Raw genomic sequence first — 3,290 nt, forward strand, 5'->3', positions numbered from 1 at the left:
TCTACATCACACAGTAAACGTCAAGTGATGAATATCTCTTAGAGAGTTAAGGAGGATGTTGCACTTAAAGATTTATTGTAATTAATGATAGACAATGACCAGGAGACCAACCAATGTAAATTGGTTTTGGCAACCTACAAAGCCTGTGGAGCTGGGCTTTCCATCACTCCTCAAGTCTTGTTATCATGAGTCAGCTCATGGGTGAGCTCATTTACTACTGTGTAACAGATAGAGACTACCCAAAAACTTAAGGGGTTCTAATGGTACTAATCAAATTATTAAGCATTATTTTAGACATTCTCATAAGCTGCTTTCTACTATCCACCTACCCAGATATATTATCATGGTCTCTTTGAATTTTTTGTATACAGCAAATACACTTTATTTTCTGAGATCTCAGAATCCTTCATGTTAAGAGGCTTCTTAGTTCATAATTCTGATCCCTTCCTAATTCTTCTCCTTTAGGGTTGTTTCAGAACAATTTTGCAGCCTGAACCCATGGATAAGGTCAATTCTTCAGCGGTGTCAGAGTTTATATTGCTGGGACTCTCCAGTTCTCAGAAACTCCAGCTTTTCTTTTTTGTTTTCTTCTCTGTGTTGTATGTGGTTATTATCCTGGGAAATCTTCTCATTATCATCACAGTGATTTCTGATACCTGCCTGCACTCCTCCATGTACTTTCTCCTGGGAAACCTTTCCTTTGTTGACATCTGTCAGGCTTCTTTTGCTACCCCTAAGATGATTGCAGATTTTCTGAGTGAACCCAAGACCATATCCTTCACTGGCTGCATAGCTCAAATTTTCTTCATTCACCTTTTCACTGGAGGAGAGATGGTGCTACTTGTCTCCATGGCCTATGACAGATATGTAGCCATATGCAAGCCCCTGCACTACATGAAGATCATGAGCCGAAGGACCTGCACTGTCTTGGTCATAATCTCCTGGGCTGTGGGCTTGGTGCACACATTAAGCCAGTTATCATTTACTGTGAACCTGCCTTTTTGTGGACCTAATGTAGTAGATAGCTTTTTCTGTGACCTTCCTCGAGTGACCAAACTTGCCTGCCTGGACTCTTACATCATTGAAATACTAATTGTCGTCAATAGTGGAATTCTTTCCCTAAGCACTTTCTCTGTCTTGGTCAGCTCTTACATCATTATTCTTGCCACAGTCTGGTTCAAATCTTCAGTTGCAATGTCCAAGGCATTTTCTACGCTGGCTGCCCATATCATGGTAGTAATATTATTCTTTGGACCTTGTATCTTCATCTATGTGTGGCCCTTTACCACCTACCCTGTGGATAAAGTTCTTGCCATATTTTACACCATTTTCACCCCCATCCTAAATCCCATTATTTATGCACTAAGGAACAGGGATATGAAGGCAGCCATGAAGAAAATTGTGACCTATTATCTGAGGTCAAAGAAAATTTCTGACATTCCACTAGTGGCAAGGAATTCCCTTTATTAAGATAAAATTCCTTGAAATTTCTCAAATCAATACACTGTCTATATTTTCAATGTACTCTGGTGGTGTATCTCAACTGTGCGGAAAGCAATGAAGAACATGATATAGAGAGTATTTAATGAATAGTAGCAAGACTTTTCCCAGATATCACTTAAGCAAAAGATAAATATCAAAATATATTTAAAAAATCACTGTGTATATGATTACTGGTTTTAGAAATAAAATATGGGTACTACATGGAAAGTATGTATGCATTCACTGCTGTGGTTACAAGTAAACATGAATATGATGAAAGAAAGCAATGAGAACTCAATTCTTTGGTGGGCATCAATTTAGATGTTTTTCTGGTCTTAGTTTCTCTATTAGCATGCCTAAAAGATCAATATAGATGACTAGTATTTAAGAATTTGAAACTAAATTTTCTCAACTTCAGGTGGTAGCCAATCTACTGATTTAAGATAAGTACATAGGCTTAAGTGGAGATTCTCAGGTTATGAGATTTCTCTCCCAACATCAATTATGCCTATCCCATATGGTTTCCCAATAGTTAACAGTGCTTTAAAATATAGTATGACACCTAATCACGAACTTCCATTCCAAATCTTTCATTTAATGACTTTCTGATTGGTTAGATTAATTCTGGTTTCTTTTAAAATTATGAGTTGTAGAAAAGAGAGGAGAATCTAGAAAGCTGAACCATTTCAACACCAAGACCCTAGTCTGTGATATGAATAGCTTTGAAGCACTCTTTGCATTTGGACCAAATATGAAATACTTAGTGAAAAAGAATCAATGTTAAACATACATTCAGTTGGTGACCTGGACCCCACAGCTGGATCTCTAGCCTGGTCTTTGGGACTATTAGGGGATTTATTAAAGTTGATTAGAGTTTTTAATGTTTACTCCCCCTAATCCCTCAATTTATGAAAGTCAAATAGACTACTGTAAAAATTAGTCTCTCCTTTATGCCAAAAACGAAAACACTACTTTTGCATTTTGCTGTTTTCCCTCTAATCCTCCCAACTCCAGCTAATGGTGGAATCTACCCCTGACAGAACCATCATTCAATACAATATTGAAGAAATCTTGGATATTTCCTCTTCTCCCACCCGACCTACTTTTTGCTCTCTCCATAGCATCCTACTTCTAAAGTCTGACACTTTTTGCCCTTTTCTATTCTCAACATGTAGTTTTGAGTAAGGGTAGCATAACAGTAATTTACACCTTAGTATAAACTTAAATTTCTAGATTAACTCTCCCAGGAATATGTGTGTGTTCATTTATTTCTAACTTTGGAATTCCATCAATAGTCAGAGAGGAGAGTTCACAAATTGGATCTAAAATGGGCAGGGAAAAGAGATCTTACCAATGTTCTCTTTGTGTCACATAGGGTACCTCATATTCTGTTCATGGAATGAGGCCTGGAATTACAATTGTTATTCTTAAAGGAGTATGTACTGTATGATTTTCTCCTAATCGGCCTAGAGTACCAAAGGTTTAGGGAGGTGGGATTCATTGAAAGATATAGGATCATATCATTGGCAAACAGGGATAGTTTGACTTCCTCTTTTCCAATTTGGATGCCCTTTATTTTTATCTCTTGCCTGATTACTCTAGCTAGGACTCCCAGTACTATGTTGAATAGAAGTGGTGACACCAGGCACACTTGTCTTATTCCAGTTCCTAGGGGAAATGCATTCAACTTTTTACCATTCATTATGATGTTTCTGTGGGTTTGTCATATATGGCATTTATTACTTTGCGAGTCTCTTTAATTTTATAAAAGACACATGTCTCCCTATATTTTTTAGCCCTCTTTAATA

The 3,290-nt window shown here is 37.2% G+C and overlaps 1 protein-coding gene across 1 annotated transcript; it reads left to right on the forward strand.

The window, feature by feature from the left end:
- Positions 1–479: 479 nt before the first annotated feature.
- LOC105814334 (olfactory receptor 4K5) lies at positions 480–1,545 on the forward strand. Its single transcript, XM_012649262.1, has one exon. The coding sequence runs from the start codon at positions 499–501 to the stop codon at positions 1,468–1,470; it is 972 nt and encodes a 323-aa protein (XP_012504716.1). The 5' UTR covers positions 480–498; the 3' UTR covers positions 1,471–1,545.
- The last annotated feature ends 1,745 nt before the right edge of the window (positions 1,546–3,290 follow it).

Source organism: Propithecus coquereli, unplaced genomic scaffold (assembly GCF_000956105.1).
Source record: "Propithecus coquereli isolate 6110/MARCELLA unplaced genomic scaffold, Pcoq_1.0 Scaffold3, whole genome shotgun sequence".
In the NCBI taxonomy this organism is placed as follows: domain Eukaryota; kingdom Metazoa; phylum Chordata; class Mammalia; order Primates; family Indriidae; genus Propithecus; species Propithecus coquereli.